Below are 23,053 nucleotides of genomic sequence, written 5' to 3' on the forward strand. Positions count from 1 at the left end.
ACCTCCTATCCTTTCTCAGTCTCTCCCTCCATATACACTTCCCAATCTCCTGGTTAACAACTGGGCCAGGTAATCACCTTCTCCAACAAAAGATTTTAACCACCTTTTGATATTCAGCTGCATTACTATCATCATGTTTCTCCCATCCCAACCCTATGGTTAACACTGTAGGTGTGGTCACTGGCAAAACCCATTTACTGGCCCAGCCACACTGGCAACTTTTACGAAAATATCAGATTCACTGACATAATTATCCAATCAAAAGAAACAAATGATGAGAACAATGGAACAGTACAGTTAATACATTTGTACTATTCAGATGGAATTATCAGCTTTTGGGGATGTATTAATCTTTATTGTAATATACATAATTAATACAATTTAGTTTGCTTAGAATGTCCTGCATACAAATCATTCCCCTACGATTATTAACACTGACCCAAGTATTTATCCAACAGGTCAATCATTCCTTTAATTTCATATGCAATATCACTGTTATCAAAAAGCTCACAATGCTTCTGAAGACTTATTTTTCCAAATAGAAAAGTGAACATCTGCCATTTTGATATTCTTTTTAATCATTTTATCTATACTTCTTTATGTCTTATGAGGATAGGTTGAGTGAGCTAGGGCTTTTCTCTCTGGAGCAAACAAGGATTAGAGGTGACTTGATAGAGGTGGATAGATGATAAGAGGCACAGATCAAGTGGATAGCCAGAGACCTTTTCCCAGATTGGAAATGGTTAGTACAAGGTAGCATAATCTTAAGGTGACTGGATGAAAGTACAGGAAGGATGTCTATCTCCCTATCCCTGAGGCCAGGTGTAGGCACATAGGTGATCCTTTTCAATTTCTTAACTCCATCCATAAAGACTTGATTGCCAACTTCTCTTAAAATATTCTCACAATACCGAAGCAAGTTTAAGTATCCAAACTACTCCTACCATATTTCCTAACTTTACTCGAGACAATAATCTGGATGTTTGGTCTCACAAAAGCCATGCAGATTTACCTGTAAATCAGATGTCCAGTTGTTGATACCTGGCATAACCTCTGTATTACAGCTATAAAAACCTGTCAACATAAAACACATTCAGAAAGTTTATGTCAAAAGTAGCAACTGCAAATCTAATTATTGCAGTCCTTTAGTGGCAGATAATAACTACATTTCAATTTCTGTCAATATATAAAAATATTAGAAAGTCTGAATTGAAATTAGAAAAGAATGAAGAAGTACAAAGTGCTTTTTCTCCCCACACACCAGCCGTAAGACAACTGAATCTCAGTTAAAGCCATAAGACAAAAGAGCAGAATTAGACCCATTGAGTCGCGTCGTTATTCGATCATGGCTGATATATTTTCCTTCTTAACTCCATTCTACTATATTCTCCCTATAAATCTGACACTTTTAGTAATGAAGTACTTATCAACCTCCACTTTAAATATACTCAATATCTTCTTAAGGACTTACCAGGTGGTGTGGGAGCATCAGTCAACAATGACTGAATATCTTCAACAGCATCTGCATCATCGATCTGAAATACAGCAATAAAGTTAATGTCCCAGTCTCGTTCTGTGCACCATGGGGGAAGTGTTATTAAAAAAGCTGGATGTGGTGGAAAATGGTGCAGCAATATAAGATGTATTCATATCAATCAGTGATGCGGAGATACATCCCAGGATGCACTAGAACACAGTATCAGTGATGTAACCTGGGGTCATCGGATGTTTCAAGTCTTTCAGCATCAGACACTCTTGCCCAGGCGATCCAGCCGGGGTTGATCAGGCCCTGGCTTGTGTCCCAGCAGCACTGGTCCACAGGTTACACTTTTTGATCCATTGCCATTTGGAGACTCGATCAGTGACCACTGTGACTGTGGCTCTTTTCTTTGCAACCCCCATAATGCCAGAGAGAGTAGGTTCTGCACGGTGAGCAGCCAGCAAAACTACTACACCAGATATCTACCTGGCATCATGCCGCTCTCCACCAGTCTCTGGTACTGCTCTACTGTCTTCTAGTATTTGGCTTTCTTACACTCAAACACCTCTTCAATCTGGTCTTCCCAAGGAACTGACAGTTCTATCATGACCACAGAACGACCATGTCAGGCCTCAGTAATGACGATACGATGAAAACAGGGTGGAATTTGGTATGAAATATTGTATTTGGTTTAACTATGCGATGCAGTCTTACGTTGACCTGGTGGAATATAATCAAGTAATACAAGAATATTTACACTGAATATAATACAATGTCTTGTTCACTGGAATAGTTTAAAATGTGAATAACTTCCAGAATGGACTGAAGTGTGAATAACTTCCTGAAGTGGGCTAGTATAAAGCAGTGAGACTAGGTTCCTGATCTGGTGGAATACCAAAGTCTTCAAAAAAAAACCCCAGTAGAAATTGACTGCAGTGGAATATTGCGGAGCTCAAGAAAATCAAGGTATATGTCCCTAGGGGAAAAGCATTTTATTCTACCTGAGTAGTATGCAACTCAGTGGTATAGACAGGTATAAACACTGAATTTTCCAATTTCAAGTGACTCTTAACAGCTGTACTTCCCCCTCTCTCCTTCCCACACACCTCCAGTCCTCCCATTTTTTATTCCTTTTCTTATATACCCCCTTGAGCTATCTTCCCTTCGCCCATCATCCATTTTCAGCCGCATTCTCCTCCTGGTTTTGTCTGCCAATGAACCAAACACTTCACCAACTGGGTTCCCCTCCCCCAGCCAGTTCCATGTGGCCTTTACCACATCCTGAATGGGTCTTGGTATCTTGCCTACTTGTCAGATTCCAACACCAAAGCTCTTTGTATTCCTGCCTGTCACACCCCAACAACTGTCTCCACCTTCATCCTCCTTTGCTCCAACTGCCCTTTTCCCCCACTTCGTCTGCTTCCACCTATCACTCAGCTGCCTCTGCCTCCCTACTCTAACCCTTCCAGCTCCATTTGCCTTTCATCCTTTACTCTTCATTGTTTCACGTATCACCCACTGGCCCTCGTCTCATTCATCTGAGCTTCTCCCTTTTTACTGCACAACAAATGCTGGAGGAACTTAGTAGGTCAGACAGGATCTACAGAGACAGAAATAGATAGTTGGCGATTATCTGGACTCTGTTTATTTCCTTCTGTAGATGTTTAAATGAGGAATTAGAGGTGAGAGTCTCCAGTACTTTGGCTCAATCATGATTTCCAGCATCTTCAGAAACTGTCTCAATTTCTATCTCCTGTGATCACAGTTATATCTCCTTTACCATAGCATTGGAGAGCGATAGGAACAGACAAGTTAGGGAAATGTTTAATTGGAGTAAGGGGAAATATGAGGCTATCAGGCAGGAACTTGGAAGCATAAATTGAAAACAGATGTTCTCAAGGAAACGTACGGAAGAAGTGTGGCAAATGTTCAGGGAATATTTGCGTGGAGTTCTGAGTAGGTACGTTCCAATGATACAGGGAGAGGATGGAAGGGTACAGGAACTATAGTGTACAAAGGCTGTTGTAAATCTAGTCAAGAAGAAAAGAAGAGCTTACGAAAGGTTCAATAAACTAGATAATGATATGAATCTAGAAGATTATAAGGCTAGCAGGAAGGAGTTTAAGAATGAAATTAGGAGAGTCAGAAGGGGCCATGAGAAGGCCTTGGTGGACAGGATTAAGGAAAACTCCAAGCCATTCTATAAGTATGTGAAGAGCATGAGGATACGACGTGAGAGAACAGGACCAATCAAGTGTGACAGTAGAAAAGTGCGTGGAACTGGAGGAGACAGCAGGGGTACCTAATGAATTCTTTGCTTCAGTATTCACTACAGAAAACGATCTTGGCGACTGTAGGGATGACTTGCAGGGGACTGAAAAGCTTGAGCATGTAGATATTAAGGAAGAGGATGTGCTGGAGCTTTTGGAAAGCATCAAGTTGGATAAGTTACCGGGACCAGACAGGATGTACGCCAGGCTACTGTGGGAAGTGAGGGAGGAGATTGCTGAGCCTCTGGCGATGATCTTTGTATCATCACTGAGGACAGGAGAGGTTCTGGAGGATTGGAGGATTGAGGATGTTGTTCTCTTATTCAAGAAAGGGAGTAGAGATAGCCCAGGAAATTATAGACCAGTGAGTCTATAACCAGTGGTTGGTAAGATGATGGAGAAGATCCTGAGAGGCAGGATTTATGAACATTTGGAGAAGCATAATATGATTAGGAATAGTCAGCATGGCTTTGTCAAAGGCAGGTTGTGCCTTACGAGCCTGACTGAATTTTTTGAGGATGTGACTAAACATACTGATGAAGATAGAGCCGTAGTATATATGGATTTCAGCAAGGTATTTGATAAGGTAGAGCCGTAGTGTATATGGATTTCAGCAAGGTATTTGATAAGGTACCCCATGCAAGGCTTATTGAGAAAGTAATGGGATCCAAGGGGACGTTGCTTTGTGGATCCAGAACTGGCTTGCCCAGAGAAGGCAAGGATTGGTTGTAGATGGGTCATATTCTGCATGAGGGTGGGTGACCAGTGGTGTGCCTCAGGGATCTGTTCTGGGACCCCTACTCTTCATGATTTTTATAAATGACTTGGATGAAAAAGTGGAGGGATGGGTTAGTAAATTTGCTGATGACACAAAGGTTGGAGGTGTTGTAGATAGTGTGGAGGGCTGTCAAGAGGTTACAGTGGGACATTGATCGGATGCAAAACTGGGCTGAGAAGTGGCAGATGGAGTTCAACCCAGGTAAGTGTGAAGTGGTTCATTTTGGTAGGTCAAATATGATGGCAGAATATAGCATTAGTGGTAAGACTCTTGGTAGTGTGGGAGATCAGAGGGGTCTTGGGGTCCGAGTCCATAGGACACTCAAAGCTGCTACACAGGTTGACTCTGTGGTTAAGAAGGCATACAGTGCATTGGCTTCATCTACCATGAGAATGAGTTTAAGAGCCGAGAGGTAATGTTGCAGCTACATAGGACACCAGTCAGACCCCACTTGGAGTACACACAAAGTACACTGCAGATGCTGTGGTCAAATCAACACGTACATACAAGCTAGATGAACTCAGCAGGTCGGTCAGCATCCAAATGAGCAGTCAACGTTTGGGCCAAGAGCCTTTGTCAGGACTGAAGAAGGAGGGGTCAGGGACCCTTTAAAGAAGATGGGGGGAGTGTGGAAGGTGCCAGGTGAAAAACCAATCAGAGAAAATCATTCGGCCCTCACCCCATCCTCCCGTCACCAAAACAGGGACTGCGTTCCCCTTGTCCTCAACCTACCACCCCACCAGCCTCCGGATCCAGCATATTATCCTCTGCAACTTCCGCCACCTTCAACAGGACACCACCACTAAAGCACATCTTTCCTTCTCTACCCGTCTCTGCTTTTCGCAGGGATTGTTCACTCTGCGACTGCCTGGTCTACACATCCCTCCCCACAGATCTCCCACCTGGTACTTATTCCTGCAAGCATAAATGCTACATCTGTCCCTACACCTCCTCTCTTAACACCATTCAGGGCCCCAAACAGTCCTTCCAGGTGAGGCAACACTTCACTTGTGAGTCTGTTGGGGTAATCTATTGCATTCAGGGCTCCCTGTGCGGCCTCCTCTGCATTGGTGAGACCCGACACAGATTGGGGGACCGCTTTGTCGAACACCTCCGCTCCGTCCGCCACGACAGTATCTCCTGGTTGCCACCCACTTCAATTCTGCTTCACATTCCCATTCAGATATGTCCATACATGGCCTCCTCTACTGCCATGATGAGGCCAAACTCAGGTTGGAGGAGCAACACCTCAATATACCATCCGGGCAGTCTCCAGCCCCTTGGTATGAACGTCGAATTCTCCAACTTCCGGTAATTCCACCCCTCTCCCTTCCCCCATCCCACTTTCACTCTGCCTCCTCTTCTAGCTGCCTATCACCTCTCTCATGATTCTGCCTTCTTCTACTACCCATAGTGCTTTCCCCTTACATTCCTTCTTCACCTCTCCTGCCTATCTCCTCCCCAACCCCTTGATCTTTCCTCTGATTGGTTTTTCACCTGGCACCTTCCACCCTCCCCCCACCTTCTTTATAGGGTCCCTGCCCCCTCCTTCTTCAGTCCTGACGAAGGGTCTCGGCCCGAAATGTTGACTGCTCATTTGAATGGATGCTGACTGACCTGCTGAGTTCATCCAGCTTGTTTGTACCCACATGGAGTACTATGCTCAATTCTGTTTGTGGAGGTGGAAACGATAGGGTCTTTTAAGAGACTCCTGGATAGGTACATGGAGCTTAGAAAAGTAGAGGGCTATGGGTAAGTCTAGTTAGTTCTAAGGTAAGGACATGTTCGGCACAGATTTGTGGGCCGAAGGGCCTGTTTTGTGCTGTAGGTATTCTATGTTTTTTCCCCCTCTACGCTTTCTGATGCAGCATTTTGACCCAAAACATCAACAATTCCTTTCCAGCTACAGATGCCACCTGACCTACTGAGTTCGCCTAGTGCTTTTTTGCTGCGGAGTCCAGCATCCAAAATCTCTTGCATCACCAAGGCATGTATCCTTCTGCATTCTCAACAGGATTTCCATACCTCTAACACAAAGGCATCCTTTTTCCCATGTGAAAGATCCAGCTCGGAAACATCATCTGAACTTTCTGAATGGGACCTGAAGAGTCTGGAACGCTGCCTTGTTTCTGGGATCGGGGATCCAAGCAGCTCTTCTAGTATCTCCTATGGTCAAACATGCATTGGATAGGAAATAAATAGCACTTACTGACAAATGTCATTATCATTACCCTTCTGATTCCATAGAAAACAAAGTACGAAGGGGGTTATAGTTAGAAGAGTATTGGTCACCCTCTATTTCCTCATTTAAGCGTGATATGATACTAGATAAAGAACCCTAGTGGTTATTTGTTAGGGGTATATAAATAGATATCAAATTCCAACAGCTATCATTGGACAGTGATCAGGAATGGAAACCAATCAGTTTTCCTTTCTTTTGCCAATAGGTGCTTTAGTTATCATTATATATATATCTCTTTAGTTTTCACTTGCATTTTGGGTGCTAAAGGTGACAACCCACTAATTATAGTGAGCCCCTGTTTCACTGACTGCAGGCTAGTGTTGGATTTGGCTGTATAGTTCTTATTTTTCTTGTAATTTAACTTTATTATGCTTATTTCTATTTTTCTTTAATCACCTATATACATGTGATTGTTCAATGAGTTTTTCAGTGGGTACAGTTGCCCTTGTATTCTTCTGGAAAATTCTTTGTTTCAGTGACAGGTGTCACATTACTTGAATCTCGTCATTTAATTGGTTAGCTGTTATCTGTTGGAATTTCAAATGAATTTACTATCATCAGTGGTGGTCTGCTATAAGAAGACCAGACCACCTTTGTTTGTTCTGTTTTCCCCTTTGTTCTCTGTTTCTTTGTTTGTTCTCCTCATGCTTCTTCTCCCTTCATTTTCTTTGTTCTTATAACACCTAATAAAACGATCATAAGCAACAGTTTTACATCTCATTCTTCCAAAGAATCTTTGGATCGTAAAAGCATCAAGACTCAACACTGGATAGACAACAATTTAAAGAATAAAACCAGTGACAGCTCTTCTGGGCCTTATTATGCCATCATTGCTATTAAGCCAACATCTTTTTATAAATCAACTTTGAAGTGCTATTGAGTTTTCCTCTAAAAGCAACTAGAAGCAAATTCTTATCATCCCAGACTCTAATTTTGTTACACACTTAATTAACCAATCTTTTGTTTAACTGCCTCAATAACAAGAAACTCAAATGATTAAAGTTGTTCCATTTAGTCTATAACAAAAATAAACAGAGAAAACAGATATATTCAGCAGCCTCCTGCCACTGGTTTGTTCCCACAAGAGGAATATCAGCTCTTGACATGAAAACATCATTTATGACGGTAGATCAAAGAGTTTTCAAAGCATTTTCAATAGGTAACAACCAATACTTTTCAATTGTTCTTGTTAGAACAGCAATGTGTTGTAGTTTGAGTTGTTAAACCCACGTGCTGCACCTCTTGGTAGAAACAATTTCTCTCCCTCCCTCTCTCTCTCTCTATTTATTTAGAGATACAATATTTACCAGGCCCAACAACCCACCTATTTAACCCTAGCCTAATCACAGGACAATTTACAATTAACTTACTAACTGGTACGTCTTTGCAACATAGGATGAAACCAGTTCATGGGGAGGATGTACAAACTCCTTATTGATGATGCTGAAATTGAACTCCCAACACCCCATGCTGTAATAGCGTCTCACTAACCACTACATTTTAATATGAACACACATTTTTAACTACATATCTACTACATTTGGATGCAGATTTGCATGAAAATCTCCTCACTAATGAGCTAAAATGTTCCACTAGGTTGATTTAATATAAAAGTTAATATTTTTGTTATTTCACTAATGCATACAATTGAAGGGATTATCCCTAATCATGATTTCCATCATATAATGAAAATCACTTTGAGACTTCTTCAAAAACTGTACATTTTATTAGGAACAGAGGGTCTTGATTTGAGATGAAAATATTGCTTACCGACCAAAGAATAAGCAAAAAGCAATTCAACTCTTCAGACTGTTCCACTATTAAATCAAATGATGACTGATCAGTATCTTTAACCTGTTTTCACACAATTTCTTAATCTCCTTGACGAGCAAAAACCTATGTATGTCGGCTACAGAAATTCAGTCAGCTTCCAACATTGCCAATTTTCAAGAAAAAGTCCAAAATTTCTGTTGTTACTTTATTTTGATTCATGTTAACTTATACAAAAATGAGCCAATACTTACAGGAGGGTTTATCTCGTGGATTTCTCTGTTCTTTATGATCATATCATTTATCTTTTTCTGTATGTTTGAAATATGCTGATCATAAGAAAGATCACTTGGTGTCTTCCCTGCAACTTGTATACCTCCTGGAGAGGGCAGTGCCGTCACATATAAACCAGTAGCAGACTAGAACAAAACCAGAGCAAACTACATTCATGCATAAAATAATGGCAGCTTAAGTATGTACATGGGGATTTATAATAGAAAAAAACTAGGTGGTATGCACAGATTTAAAACCTTAGAGATTAAGACGTATTTCCTAACGTGGGTTGCAGTGTTAAAACAGACAGTGGTATCCAGTGTTACCACTACTAGTCAATTTCCAAATACCATTTCCCACTATTCTTGTCACAGTGGTACAGTACAGAAACAAGTCCTTCAACCCATCATGTCTATTCTGACCATCATGCTCATCTATTCTAAAACCACAATCTTGTATTAGTTCTATTATCGTCTTTTACGTTTCTCATTCAAACACGTCAAGTTATCTCTTAAGTGTTACTGTTCCTGCCTTCACCATCTCCTGTCAGTTCATTCCAGACACCAACTACTCCTTGTCTGAAAAACTTACTCCTCAGATCATTTTTAAGATCCTTCTCTCCTAGTACATTTAAAATACAATCTTCTACCTTCTGATATCAAATGGTTTTCTCCCAGGTTCTTTCGAAGGGCAAATATATATTCCCATTTCACATCTGCGTTGTTTCTGTCACTATTTGCACTTTTACTGGTTTTCAATTTATTGGCTCTAACTATTAACTTTACACAATGGACACCTAGCCACATTCCCTAGAAGATGGCCTGAGAATCATTAGCTTTTCCCCAAAAGTCACGAGCTTGAACTGTTAACACTGTTCCTACCTCTGAGTTATGAATATGTTCACAACATTCTGCTTGTATTTCAAGATCACACAACTGCAGTATTTTATAAACTACTGGCCCCTTGTGCAAATGATACCTGAAAACAAATTAAACTGCGGACACTGGAATCTGAAATATGAACAGAAAATGCTAGAACTCAGTCAGGTAGAGTCTGTGGAAAGAGAAACCAGTTCCACTAATTTGATGACTTATGTCAATGATATTAAACCTGATTCAGTTTCAGTCCAAGGTCCTTCATCAGAACTGCAAACAGATGGTTCCTGTCTGCTCTGAACTATCCCTTCACAATATGAATGCTTCACCATCCTAACAGCAGTCATCACGTCGAGGGGTGATTGATAAATTTGTGGCCTAAGGTAGTCCAGCAGTCATGGAGCATACGGATCTTGGACTTCCAGAAAGTGTCCACAGCAGGGGTAATTGATAAACTCGCCGCCTAAGTTAGAAAGAGATGAGTTACACAGCTCTCATTACATGCACATGCAGGTCAACTCTTTGAGTGATTATGCAGAAAGTTTGAAGTTAATAATTCATCTCCTTCTACCTTAGGCCACAAAATTATCTATCACCCCGATGTGATATTAACTTCAAAATTTCTGCATAATCACACAAAGAGTTGAGCTGCACGGGCATGTAAGGAGAGCTGTATAACATAGAAACATAGAAAACCTACAGCACAATACAGGCCCTTCGGCCCACAAAGTTGTGCGGAACACGTCCCTACCTTAGAAATTATTAGGTTTACCCATAGCCCTCTATTTTACTAAGCTCCATCTACCTATCCAAAAGCCTCTTAAAAGACCCTATCATATCCGCCTCCACCACCATTGCTGGCAGCCCATTCCACGCACTTACCACTCTTTTGAGTAAAAACCTTACCCCTGACATTTCCTCTTTACCTTCTCCCCAACACCTTAAACCTGTGTCCTCTTGTGGCAACCATTTCAGCCTCTAACTATCCACATGATCAATGACTCCCATCATCTTATACACCTCTGTCAGGTCACCTCTCATGCTCCTTCGCTCCAAGCAGAAAAGGCCGAGTTCACTCAACCCATTCTCTAAGGCATGCTCCCCAATCCAGGCAACATCCTTGTAAATCTCCTCTACACCCTTTCTATGGCTTCCACATCCTTTCTGTAGTGAGGTGACCAGAACTGAGCACAATACTCCAAGTGGGGTCTGACCAGGGTCCTATATAGCAGCAACATTACCTCTCGGCTCTTAAATTCAATTCCACAATTGATGGAAGGCCAATACACCGTACGCCTTCTTAACCACAGAGTCAACCTGCGCAGCTGCTTTGAGCGTCCTATGGACTCGGACCCCAAGATCCCTCTGATCCTCCACACTGCCAAGAGTCTTACCATTAATACTATATTCTACCATCATATCTGACCTACCAAAATGAACCACTTCACACTTGTCTGGGGTGAACTCCATCTGCCACAACACCTCCAACCTTTCTGTCATCAGCAAGCTTACTAACCCATCCCTCCCATTCTTAATCCAGGTCATTTATAAAAATCACAAAGAGTAAGGGTCCCAAAACAGATCCCTGAGGCACTCCACTAGTGATCGACTTGCATGCAGAATATGACTCATCTACAATCACTCTTTGCCTTCTGTGGGCAAGCCAGTTCTGGATCCACAAAGCAATGTCCCCTTGGATCCCATGCTTCCTTACTTTCTCAATAAGCCTTGCATGGGTACCTTATCAAATGCCTTGCTGAAATCCATGTGTTTAGTCACATCCTCAAAAAATTCAATCAGGCTCGTAAGGCACGACCTGCCCTTTACAAAGCAATGCTGACTACTCCTAATCATATTATTCCTCTCCAAATGTTCATAAATCCCGCCCCTCATCATCTTCTCCATCAACTTACCAACCACTGGTCTGTAATTTCCTGGGCTACCTCTACTCCCTTTCTTGAATAAAGGAACAACATCTGCAACCCTCCAATCCTTGGGAACCTCTCCCATTCCCATTGATGATGCACAGATAATCGCTCAGCAATCTCCTCCCTCGCCTCCCACAGTAGCCTGGGGTACATTTCATCCGACTTGATGCTTTCCAAAAGCTCCAGCACATCCTCTTTCTTAACACTTACATGCTCAAGCTTTTCAGTCTGCTGCAAGTCATCACGACAATCACAAAGATTCTTTTCCACAGTGAATACTGAAGTAAAGTACTCATTAAGTACCTCTGCTATTTGCTCCGGTTCCATGCACACTTTCCCACTGTCACATTTGATAGGTCCTATTCTTTCACGTCTTATCCTCTTGCTCTTCACATACTTGTAGAATACCTTGGAGTTTTCCTTAATTTTGCCCACCAAGGCCTTCTCATAGCCCCTTCTGGCTCTCTTAATTTCCTTCTTAAGCTCCTTCCTAGTAGCCTGATAATCTTCTAGATCTCTAAAATTACCTAGCTCTCTTAACCTTTTGAAAACTCTCTTAACCTTTTGAAAGCTTTTCTTTTCTTCTTGACTAGATTTATTACAGCCTTTGTTCACCACGGTTCCTGTACCCTAACTTCCCTGTCTCATTGTAACATACTTATACAGAGCTCTACCCAAATATCCCCCGGATATTTGCTACATTTCTTACATACATTTCCCCGAGAAGATCTGTTTCCAATTTAAGCCTCCAATTTCCTGCCTGATAGCCTCATAATTCCCCCTACACCAATTAAATGCTTTTCTAACTTGTCTGTTCCTATCTCTCTCCAATTCTATTGTAAAGGAGATAGAATTATGATCACTATCTCCAAGATGCTCTCCCACTGAGAGATCTGACACCTGACCAGGTTCATTTCCCTATACCAGATCAAGTACAGCCTTTCTTCTTGTAGGCTTATCTACATACTGTGTCAAGAAACCTTCCTGAACACACCTAACAAACTCCATCCCATCTAAACCCCTCACTCTAGGGAGATGCCAGTCAGTATTTGGGAAATTAAAATCTCCCATCATGACAACTTTGTTATTATTACACCTTTCCAGGATCTGTTTCCCTATCTGTTCCTTGATATCCCTGTTACTATTAGGCAACCTACAAAAAACACCCAGTAAAGTTATTGACCCCTTCCTATTCCTATCCTCTACCTATGGAGACTATATAGATAATCCCTCCATGGCGTCCACCTTTTCTGCAGCTGTGACACTATCTGTGTTCAACAGTGCCACGCCCCCACCTCTTTTGTCTCCCTCACTGTCCTTTTTGAAATATCTAAAATCCGGCACTTGAAGTAACCAGTCCTGTCCCTGAGCCATCCAAGTCTCGTAATGGCCACCACATCATATCTCCAAGTACTCATCCATGCTCTAAGCTCATCTGCTTTGTTCACAACACTCCTTGCATTAAAATAAACACATCTCAAGCCTTTGGTCTGAGTGCATCCCTTCTCTATCACCTGCCTATCTTCCCTCTCGCACCGTCTACAAGCATTCTCTATTTGTGAGCTAACATCCTCTTCCCCAGTCTCTTATTCGGTTCCCACCCCGTAACAATTCTAGCTTAAACTCTCCCCAACTCATCTAGTATAACTCATCTCCTTCTACCTTAGGCCACAAACTTATTAATCACCCCTCATTCATTGCTTTAAACATTCTGACAAGTGCAATAATCATGCTTGACCACAATAAATAAATTAACACAAAACTATTTAAACTGTGAGCAGGCCTATATTTAATGTAATATACAATATAATGTTTATCTGCATTGGGGGTTTAAAGTAAATGGTTTACTCACAGCAAGGCCCATCAACATGTTTTCACCAACTGCAATCTGAACCCTTAACCCAAAGAGTGCATTCATTCCTCTTAATTTAAGTTTGTTCATCAGCTGGGTATGAAGTTCATACTCCATAAATGGCAGGAGATTGCTTATGGCAGTGGCATTGGCCTCACCCTGAGTTTTCTTCTTCTGTCGACATAGTCTGAGTCACAAAGACAAACAAGAGTCAGTGCGCGTCACAGTAAAACCATATCACATAAAACTTAAAACTGAGAAGGCTTTACCTAGCTTGAATCAAGCAGCCTTTTCCAGTTATTGCTGCTTCCAATGGAGGTTCAATTGTTGTGAAGAGAACGTCTGGGACCTTCTGCTTCCGACAAACATAACAATATGTGAGGTGTGCAGGGAATGGCATATTTAATTCATCATAAGGTATATGACAGAAACTGCAGCCCACAGATGATGCATCATCCAATCTGGTAAAAGGAGACACATTCTAATGAGATCTTAAACTTCCAAAACATCAATCACGATTAACTTTTCCAAAAATTTGGATAAGAGCATACATAGACAAGGGTTAAAAATCTAATTTAAACAACTTTTGCTCGTGACTTTTAACTTTCTGCTGACAACTTCCTATAGTTTAAAAGAAAACAGGTTAAGCTCATTAACCCAGACATTTTCATCTATAACAATTTGCAATAATAAAACACATTTTACAGTAAAACACCAAATTGTTGTGACAACAGAAGACAACACAAAAGAAATTAAAATCCCACTTGCTTTTTGAAAATTATTGTACAAATGCTCTGAACAGACAATTGACTTGTTACTTGGGACATCCAGAAAGGAAGGGGGCTTAACCAAGCATTATTTTGATTGCTTACATATAGTAAGCCATTAAGATTTTTGATAATTTGTCATTGATAATTATACCTCAGTTTGTCTTTTTTAATCAAATTCAAGACAATTTCTCCAGTCACAAAGTGGAAAATCGGCATGTGACATTAGATAATTAAATATGGTTAGTATTTTAGATAGTTACCTTGATGCAAGCTGTTAAGTAACAACAACCGCATTTCATTTCCTTGCCAAATCGATGCCAAATTTCAAACTTTGTTAGTAGAAATGAATTGTTTGGACCTGCCCTCCACTGTAATAGTTTAACCTACCCTAATAGAGAAGCACTATCCTGGCACTGAAGAAAAAAATCAAACTCTCCCTTCTCTGACCCTGTGGAAAAGAAGCTAGGCTGCCTTGACAACCTGTGTTCACTACAGCCTTCCATGCTGCAGTCTTGAAGCATCTTTGGATTCAGCACAGCCGCAGTGCCTGAAGCAGACAAGATACAGACTTCTTCACTGTGGAAAATAAATTAACAAAAAATTATTGGGATGATGCCTTAAACAAAAAAAAAATTGCAAAGTAGCACAATTTCCTTATAGAGGCAAGAAAACCTTAAATACTATGTTGTACAAATGTATACATTTATACATTCTATGACCTACAGAAAGACATACATACCTTAATTTAATTTGGTAAAAAAGTGGGATGAATGTATTATTAATGACAATACAGAACAAGATGCCCACACTTTAGATTTATACTGTCACCTTAATACATTAGTGTTAATGGCCTGGTACAACTGTCAATAAACTTTTGTCAGTGCCCTGGCTGATATTTTCTGGTTGTTTCATTAATTCGGCACTGACTCCACACACTGATGCTGATGCTGAGACTTCATTCTATGGAGTTAAATGCTTCAACTATGCACTGCCTTATGTGGCTGGACTACACTGGAACAATTGTCTTGTTTCTTGTCAAAACTGCTCATTCCAGATGCATCAAATTGTGTTGGGGCACACCCTCTTTCCACAGGGCAAAAGCTGCCTGTGATTTTAAAAAAATGTTGCCAAAATTGAGACCCTATTTTCAACTGCCTTTCATAATAGCCCACCAAGGAAAATACTCCCATCTGTGAACTTGAATCTTCTAGTAGTTCAGTAATGCATAACTTTTTTTTTCGCAATGAAGACTCCACTCACTTCTAAGACCACTCAAAAATGAGGATTCGGGACATATATAATGATTGATTATCTGAGCTGATTTAAAATTTTTGAATTTTTAACAAATACATTAATTGGTTTCTCTCACCTCTGAAAATATATCAATTATCCTTGCTTTAAAAATATGTTTATTGTGATAAAGCTTGCATTTGCAGCGAAAGGGCAATGCATTGTACAGTCCCGTCAATCAAATGCTAGCCTCAGGGCCCCATCACAGCTGCACGTGTGTTGGAGTGGATAAACGCTTGCAGTCCATCACTCTCTTGAAGAGCAAGATCAAACTAGACTGCAGAATGGATGAGCTATACATTGTGCATTGCTGTTCCAGGCTTTTCAGGTGTCAGCTTATCCATAAGGTCCGTCTCGATCTTTCCCCCCCCGACCACATAGATTCCCTTCCTAGATCTTGCTTGAGCTAATATTGCAAACTATTCTTCCTGTGGACTACTTTTCTCACCAAATTAATACAGTGGCAAGCAAAAGTTTGGGTACCCCGGTCAAAATTTCTGTTATTGTGAATAGAGTAAAAGATGACCTGATTTCCAAAAGGCGTAAAGTTAAAGAGGACACATTTCTTTAATATTTTAAGTAAGATTACTTTTTTATTTCCATCTTTTCACAGTTTCAAAATACCAAAAAAACAAAAGGGCCTGAAGCAAAAGTTCAGGCACCTTATATGGTCAGTACTTAGTAACACCCCCTTTCGCAATTATCACAACTTATAAATGCTTTCTGTAGCCAGCTAAGAGTCTTTCAATTCTTGTTTGGGGGATTTTCACCCATTCTTCCTTGCAAAAGGCTTCTAGTTCTGGGAGATTCGTGGGCTGTCTTGCATGCACTGCTCTTTTGAAGTCTATCCACAGATTTTCAATGATGTTTAAGTTGGGGGACTGTGAGGGCCATGGCAAAACCTTCAGCTTGCACCTCTTGAGGTAGTCCATTGTGGATTTTGAGGTGTGTTTAGGATCATTATCCTGTTGTAGAAGCCATCCTCTTTTCATCTTCAGCTTTTTTACAGACGGTGTGATGTTTGCTTCCAGAATTTGCTGGTATTTAATTGAATTCATTCTTCCCTCTACCAGTGAAATGTTCCCCATGCCACTGACTGCAACACAAGCCCAAAGCACGATTGATCCACCCCCATGCTTAACAGCTGCAGAGGTGGTTTTTTCATGAAATTCTGCACCCTTTTTTCTCCAAACATACCTTTGCTCATTGTGGCCAAAAAGTTCTATTTTAATTTCATCAATCCACAGGACTTGTTTCCAAAATGCATCAGGCTTGTTTAGAAGTTCATTTGCAAACTTCTGATACTGAATTTTGTGGTGAGGACACAGGAAAGGTTTTCTTCTGATGACTCTTCCATGAAGGTCATATTTGTGCAAGTGTCACTGCACAGTAGAACATTGCACCACCACTCCAGAGTCTGCTAAATCTTCCTGAAGGTCTTTTGCAGTCAAACAGGGGTTTTGATTTGCCTTTCTACCAATCCTACAAGCAGTTCTCTCGGAAAGTTTTCTTGGTCTTCCAGACCTCAACTTGACCTCCACTGTTCCTGTTAACTGCCATTTCTTAATTACATTACAAACTGAGGGAACGGGTACCTGAAAACACTTTGCTATCTTCTTATAGCCTTCTCCTGCTTTGTGGGCATCATTTATTTTAACTTTCAGAGTGCTAGGCAGCTGCTTAGAGGAGCCCATGGCTGCTGATTGTTGGGACAAGGTTTGAGGAGTCAGGGTATTTATAAAGCTTTGAAATTTGCATCACCTGGCCTTTCCTAATGATGACTGTGAACAAGCCATAGCCCTAACAAGCTAATTAAGGTCTGAGACCTTGGTCAAAGTTATCTGAGAGCTCAAATCTAATGGGGTGCCCAAACTTTTGCATGGCGCTCCTTTCCTTTTTTTCACTCTAAAATTGTACAAGACAAAAATAATACACTTATCTTGCTTAAAATGTTGAAAAGAATGTTTAATCTTTAACGTTATGACTTTTGGAGATCAGTTCATCTTCTACTCATGTAACTATTCACAGTAACAGAAATTTTGTCCAGGGGTGCCCAAAATTTTGCATGCCACTGTATATTCCTTTCAAATGAAAAGAGCTTAATTTTCTGTTCTGCTTCACCTACTTTTCCTCTCTGAATAATTTTAAACTCCAAATACACATCAACCTTTCCTAAAATGCACCAGCTTTACACACTGGGTACAACAAATGACAGTGCAATGGACTGACCTTGTAAACTTTTTCAACTGGTTTGCAGCACTTAGCACTGCTGAAGCAGATTCTGACATAAGTGAAACACCATTCTCCTTCAATGTTTTCTCTTGCTCATTGTATTTCCTTCTTTCCAACTAACTGCTCTCTATTCTTACCGACCTAGTTGTAAGACAAATCACCCAAAATGGCTTCTGTTTACTGCTACACTGCAGAGCATCAGCAAGGTCCTTTGGAACTTATCTGAAAACATGTTAAGTTATACCTATACATTGATATCGTCAATTTCCAGTTGTTCTACACTGCTACTGTTCTCAGCCTCTCTATTGGCTGTGTGGTCATAGTGTTAAACTAATAAAGGTATTTTTTTCCAGCTATATATTATGCAACTATAGTACATTCTGAAGGACCATTTCTCCAAAATATTAAATGTCACCACCACCCCCAAGATATGCTGCCTGACCTGCAGGCCATTTCTCTCAATCGTTTTGTTTTTATTTCAAATTTCCAACATCCGATTGGTTTTCTTTCAGGCAACTATATCAATCCTTCCCCGTAAACTTCGTTCCTGTGCATACAGTTCAACTCACACTGTGGCCGTCACACAAGGTTGAATCTTGACTTTGGCATGAACATATACATACATGCACTTTAAGAATGGGTCCTAGATTTTAAATTTTATTTCAAAATTAGACTGAATTTTTATAGCCAAAGTTTAAACAGTGTTGCTCACTGCTGATCTCCAAGAAAGCAAATCACAAAGATCTTGTGATCTCTAAAATGGATTTTCCCTTTTCCCATATCAGTTGCTGTCAAACGTCATTTCAAAAGGATCAAAAGGCCTCCAGCAAGTGATATTATCAATCAGGTTGGGCAACCAATGACACTGACGGATTCTCCGTGACAGCAAACTAGAAATAAAAAGCACAATTTTTAACTGAGCATCTCATATTGTGTGTAACAAAGAATGGAATATATACACAACAGATGGATAGAAACTCAAGTATCTCAACCATTTTAAAAAGCTGAAATTTATGAAATTTTGAAATACTTCTCCAAATTACAATGATCTTACATAAGGTTTATTTGGCTTGTTAAGTGGTAATTAAGGACAAGTATGCATTTGACAAAAAAAATGAAAAAGGTGCATTTTATCATAAATTTCTCATGTTTTCATGAATTTTAATAAATAATAATAGTTGTAAAACAACATGTAGACATAGTCAGAACATAAAAATTTGTTTTCACTAGAGGGAGAATCCTGAACAAAGCAACAGTTTAAAGCAAGGGGCTGGTCACTTAATACAAAGGTACATTTAAGGTACATTTCACAGAGTGTAGAGAATCTTTAAACTGGAGAACTATGCAGGCTAGCTCATTACAAGTACTTAAAAAGGACGTAAGATAATTATTTGGAAATTGATACAGAGGAGTTGAAGCCTGGGATAAATCAGCTATCTTCTTCGTATTGAATGGAATGGCATAAGAGACCAGGTGGCCTACTTCTGATCTTTTTTCTTGAATACAGATACAGATTCTGGATTTCCGTGTTTAACTGCACACATGCACACTTTAGAAGTTGCTGTCGGTTTCATGCTATAATAATAAAAGATACTGACAGCTTTTCTACCTGAGCAATCACAAATATCCAGGCTATTAAATATAGCGAGCTAAGATGAATATAACCAAGGTAAAACGAAATGGATAGTGAAAACGATTCCAAACTCCTACAGCAGTGTGAGCATACACAATCATATCCACACTCACCAGATGCTTGTTGATTCACTGTATCCAACGACCGCATGGCATCCAAGAGCTTTGCCATGTGACTTGATTTCTTGTCGTATTTCGGCCCACCAAGCATCTCGAGTTTCAGGCTCATCTAAAAGGAGGAAAGCAGAAAGAAAAAATCAATTGATAAGAAAAGGATGTTAATCCAACACAAAAACTGAACTACACAGATCGAAAAGATTTCATTGCCTCATCCTCCTGGCATATTTGACAAGGTTTGGGCATCAATAAGATGTGGATATACAATCACTGAAAGGCATTTTCTGAGCAAAAGAGTTTAAACTCCAGATGTTCATGGATTACACAAAAAATCACAAATGTCCGGGAAGCTGCTGAATTGTCATTAAAACCCAAAAGGCCCATAGTGGAATTCTCTTGGGTATGAAATCCAACAGCCAGGATGTGCTCTCTTCTCCTTGCTACCATCACAGAGGAGGTACAGGAGCATGAAGGCACACATTTTATGAACAACTTCTATTCTTCCACTATCAGATTTCTGAACAGACAATGCACCAACCCATGAACATTACCTCACTATTTTTGTACTACTTATATAATTTTTAATATATATTTCTTTTTGAAATGTCTAATATTTTTAAAGTATCGCACTGTTATTCTGCCACAATTCAACAAGTTTCATAACATGTCAGTGATATTAGACCTCACAGATGTAACTGGTCAAATGGTGCAAGCAGAATCATCTACAGCTCAACATCAGTAAGACAAAGGAGATAGTGATGGACTTTAGGAAGACTATGTACTGCTCTGTTACCTTTGATGGTGAGGACATGGATGTGGTGAGGATCTGCAAGTATCTGGGGGTGGACCTGGATGATAGACTTGAGTGGAGCACCAACACAAGAGGCTGTGTGCAAAAAGGGTGAGAGTAACCTCTACTTCCTGAGGAGACCGAGGTCATTTGGAGTGTGCAGGCCTCTCCTTCACATGTTCTACCAGTCTGTTGTCACCAGTGCAATCTACCATGAGGTGGTGCGCTGGACAAACTGGTATCAACACAGGTGATGCCAACAGGATCAATAAACCGAATAGAAAGGCTGGCACTGTTATAGGAGTCAAACTGGACACTCTGGAGGCTGTGGTAGAGCAAAGGACTCTACAGAAAATCTGGCAATTCTGGAAAATGTTTCTCACTCTCTACCTTGGCTGAACAGAGGAGCACTTTCAGTAATAGAGTAAGAGAAATGTGCTGCTCTAAAGAGTGCTATATGAGGTCATTCTTCCCCTTGACCATTAGGCTCTATAATGAATCAGCTAAAGCCAGGGAAGTGATGACTCGTTCCTGTTAGACTGTTGGAGATAACGTATTTTTTATTCTTTCTTACTTCTCTTCTAAAATTTGTATATCTGTGTACTTGTAATGCTACTGTGACACTGTAATTTCCTTTGGGATCAATAAAGTGTCTATCTATCTAACTGATTGTAATGGAACACCAGAAAGTTGGGTATAGCAAATCAATAACCAATTGGGGGTGGGCAGATAAGTCTTCTAAAGACAATAGCACAGGCTTTGGCAAAAATGCCTGCTTCTTCAGGATAAGTATTTCAAAAATGTTCAGGCTCTTAACTAATTTGTCCTTTGTTTTCACTAGCTCAAAGCCTTGGCTCATTTGTATGTATGTATGTATTTATTTATTGACATACAGCATGGGGTAGGGCCTTCGAGCTGCATTGCCCAGTAAGCCCTAGATTTAATTCTAGCCCAACTACAGGACAATTTACAATAACCAACTAACCTGCAAACTGGTAAATCTTTGGGATGTGGGAGGAAACTGGAGCACCTGGAGAAAACCCATGCAGTCACAGGGAGAATGTACAAACTCCTTACAGGTAGTGACGGAAATTGAACCCCGATTGCTGGTACTGTAAAGATGGTGCTAACCACTACGCTACCATGCCGCACCATTCTTATGCCATGTTACCAAAGTCATTTTACCACATGAACAGAAGAGGCTCAAGAAGGGCTCTCACCACCATATCATAAAAGCAATTAACAATGACCAATAAATCGACTTCCTCAAAGATATCTGCAAACCAAAATGTACAATTTTAAAAAATTAAATATTCTACCAAAAATGGATCTCACTGTTTACTATTTAAGATTATTCTGAGTGCATAAAGTTATTGCTACAAATTAATTAGCTACTACAAAAACAGAGGACAATTTGTACAGAGTATCTCTATAGGTAAGGGATTGTGCCACAGGCAGAACAGGGCAGCAAGTAACAGTCATGCTTACTTGACAAAGTCATGCTTCTCCATAAAATCTTCTGCTACCACACAGAACATTTGTTTGGCAAGGGGTATAAAGATACTTCATGTCAGGAGGACTGGATTTTTTAAAAAGCCTCTATTTTTGAAGAGAGATTTGATACAGATTTGTGTGTGAAACAGCTGAAATTGCTAAGTTGTTCTTGGTCACAGTAAATGTCTACCACAGTACAAAACTTATATATCATGCTGCCTATCAAAAGTAAGATACCATCAGTAAGATTCCACATTATTTATGATTAACAGAATATTGAACATCAGCAATATTTAAGCCAATGAACAATTGATTCATGAGGTACATTGGCAGCCCAAAATTAAACAAAAGTTATTCATTATTTTTTCCAATAAAACAAGGAATCAATTTGCAAATATGAGTTTTTATACCAAAATAACTCATAGAAACACACAAGTTATTTGAACTAGTATATCTTTGGCAGTTTCTCTGAAGAGCTTGTCCAATTCATTTCAATCCTCTGTTCTGTGATAAAGGACTGTGAATTTACCCTTTTTCAATTATTATTTAAAAATCACCAATGAATATGCTTCCCTCAACCTAGGAATCCATTCCAGATCACATGGAGTAACTGCATACACACAAATACTCATTACACAGCTATTTCATTACATCAAATATCTGTCAACTAGTTACTGGTGCTCACACTTGTGGAATAATTCCTTGCCTTGTAGTATGAACATTTCCATTAAATCATTTTTTTAACTTTCTCAACACAGTCTCAGCTTCCCTCATTACCTCACTTAACTGATATCCTGAACCTTGCTACTATGCTGGTAATTTATAAGAAAATTCATTTACCATGTTATATATCCCCTTTGCACCTTCAAATTTTATTAACCATTTAAAATAGTTTAAATATTACATCAATTCATTAAGGACATTTAGAGACAAATTAAAGCTTTGACAACATGAATGTCAGACTATTAGGATGCCTACAGATTCCATTACATCTGGCAACCTGCTGGCTGAGTTTTTGTTTCCGCCTCTGCAGTTATTGCTTGCAACCTGCTCCATTTGGTGGAAAGGGCATGACAACTACAGGAAAACATTAAGAGCAATACAGCCTCGAAAGCCAAGTTAGATCGAGAACAGGCCCAGGAAGAGGATAAAGTTAGACAGGGTTGGTTCTGAGTAACCACAGCACACAAACCCCATCTCAATAACAAGGCCACCTGCTGCTCAGTCCAACCAGTGAACACTGGCAATTCTGCTACCTAT

The 23,053-nt window shown here is 40.1% G+C and overlaps 1 protein-coding gene across 17 annotated transcripts in view; it reads right to left on the reverse strand.

Annotated features, from left to right (window-relative positions):
* Positions 1 to 23,053, reverse strand: part of c2cd5 (C2 calcium dependent domain containing 5) — a 121,278-nt gene that overhangs the window by 31,472 nt on the left and 66,753 nt on the right. For 11 of the 17 annotated variants that reach the window (XM_059987671.1, XM_059987667.1, XM_059987664.1 and 8 more), the window contains 8 exons: positions 19,507 to 19,621; positions 14,626 to 14,814; positions 13,738 to 13,929; positions 13,469 to 13,655; positions 8,795 to 8,959; positions 6,554 to 6,694; positions 1,472 to 1,535; positions 1,013 to 1,074 (listed from right to left, as the gene is read on the reverse strand). In XM_059987671.1, coding sequence (XP_059843654.1) covers positions 1,013 to 1,074; positions 1,472 to 1,535; positions 6,554 to 6,694; positions 8,795 to 8,959; positions 13,469 to 13,655; positions 13,738 to 13,929; positions 14,626 to 14,814; positions 19,507 to 19,621 — 1,115 coding nt within the window. The remainder of the gene's footprint in view (positions 1 to 1,012; positions 1,075 to 1,471; positions 1,536 to 6,553; positions 6,695 to 8,794; positions 8,960 to 13,468; positions 13,656 to 13,737; positions 13,930 to 14,625; positions 14,815 to 19,506; positions 19,622 to 23,053) is intronic. The other 6 variants (XM_059987674.1, XM_059987677.1, XM_059987678.1 and 3 more) reach the window with 3 other exon arrangements.

The sequence above is a fragment of the Hypanus sabinus genome, chromosome 13 (genome assembly GCF_030144855.1).
Source record: "Hypanus sabinus isolate sHypSab1 chromosome 13, sHypSab1.hap1, whole genome shotgun sequence".
Classification (NCBI taxonomy): domain Eukaryota; kingdom Metazoa; phylum Chordata; class Chondrichthyes; order Myliobatiformes; family Dasyatidae; genus Hypanus; species Hypanus sabinus.